This window comes from Acyrthosiphon pisum, unplaced genomic scaffold, assembly GCF_005508785.2.
Source record: "Acyrthosiphon pisum isolate AL4f unplaced genomic scaffold, pea_aphid_22Mar2018_4r6ur Scaffold_21277;HRSCAF=23502, whole genome shotgun sequence".
In the NCBI taxonomy this organism is placed as follows: Eukaryota; Metazoa; Arthropoda; class Insecta; order Hemiptera; family Aphididae; genus Acyrthosiphon; species Acyrthosiphon pisum.
Genome location: NW_021770726.1, coordinates 81703 through 83065, shown reverse-complemented (window position 1 = coordinate 83065; position 1363 = coordinate 81703). Strand labels below are relative to the sequence as shown.

General features: G+C 28.5%; 1 protein-coding gene across 1 annotated transcript; it reads left to right on the top strand.

Annotated features, from left to right (window-relative positions):
• The first annotated feature begins 835 nt into the window (after positions 1 to 835).
• On the top strand, positions 836 to 1234 carry LOC103310750 (putative inhibitor of apoptosis). Its single transcript, XM_029492347.1, has one exon. The coding sequence runs from the start codon at positions 836 to 838 to the stop codon at positions 1232 to 1234; it is 399 nt and encodes a 132-aa protein (XP_029348207.1).
• The last annotated feature ends 129 nt before the right edge of the window (positions 1235 to 1363 follow it).

Below are 1363 nucleotides of genomic sequence, written 5' to 3'. Positions count from 1 at the left end.
ATATTCTACAAGTCGATCATGAATTAATAAACAATAAGCAGTTACACCAGTAAGGGATTCTAATGCTTCAATTTCCAATTGAACATCTACTGCCGAGGCTGTGGCTGAATCGTTCTGTTTTGAAGTATCGATAACTATAATCGGACCGTTTTATATAAAAGTAGAAAGGCTTAATAACGGTTTACGTATACTTTTTTTCATAGTAATATTCTTGAAACGATTCTTCTTTATATTCTGTATACAAAATTTCTTTCAGAAGGAGTGTTTCGATTTCAACATATAGTACCTTATCTTTTAGCAAATTGGATTAAGATGGTACTTTAGAGAGGTCATTTTTCGATTTTCACAATAGTTATTTAATGCCACGGGAAAAACCAACGGAAAATTACGAAAAAACGCTAAAAATGGGATTTTAATTTCTAACGCTTTGTTTATCACCATAGAAACGAATAAAAAATAATAATATTTAAATATTAATTAAACTTACATGATAAAATAAATAATAACAAAATATAAAATATCCAGACGGTCGTCTGTCTCCGCTCAGAATCGTTTTTCTTATACAATGATATTATATCATTGAATTAAAATCTAATACGACCATTATACAATGACCCACTGTAATCTACTTTTTTTTTATTTATGTCGCTGCATGTAGTAGTACTGACATATATAAGTAATGAATGTCTGTTTTAAAAATTTATATCTTTAATGTTATAAGTGATCATTTTTCATATTCAGTTACTAATGCTCCGTCGTCAAGTTGTGTCTCATTTTACTTTATTTTCTAAAAGTTTCATTAAATTGTTTTACAAGTTATTCAATTTTTTCAAAAATGAACTTTCAAAAATTCCTCAATGATTTTGAATCCTTAGTTTATCGTATTCGAAGTAATCCGACCGTGGTTCATCCAAAATTGTCTTCGTTTTCATCAAGATTTAAAACATTCAAATTATTCCCATCAAATACTTCTCAAAATAAATATACATTGTCCGAATGTGGTTTAAAATATTCAGGAGTGGATGATGTCGTGGAATGCTTTTGTTGTGGTCTTATTCTTCATAATTGGGAAAGGTTGGACAATCCATGGATTGAACATTGCAGATTCAGCCCAAGATGTTTATATGTGTTATTAATGAAGGGTAATCAGTATGTTCAAACCATATTAAGTAAATATTGTAAAACCGAACGTATTTGTAATTGCGAAACTGAGTCATACGACAACGTTTGTTAATCATTTTTTTTATTATATTATGTTATAGTAAATACAAATAAAAATAAATGCTGATTTTTTTAAAACAACTTATATGTGTTATTATTTGATGTAATATCTCGTGAACGTAGAGCAGTGTTGAGACTTATC

What these genes read in the sequence shown, in the direction of transcription:
- LOC103310750 (XM_029492347.1), top strand. Translation starts at nt 836, where the DNA reads ATGAACTTTCAAAAATTCCTCAATGATTTTGAATCCTTAGTTTATCGT.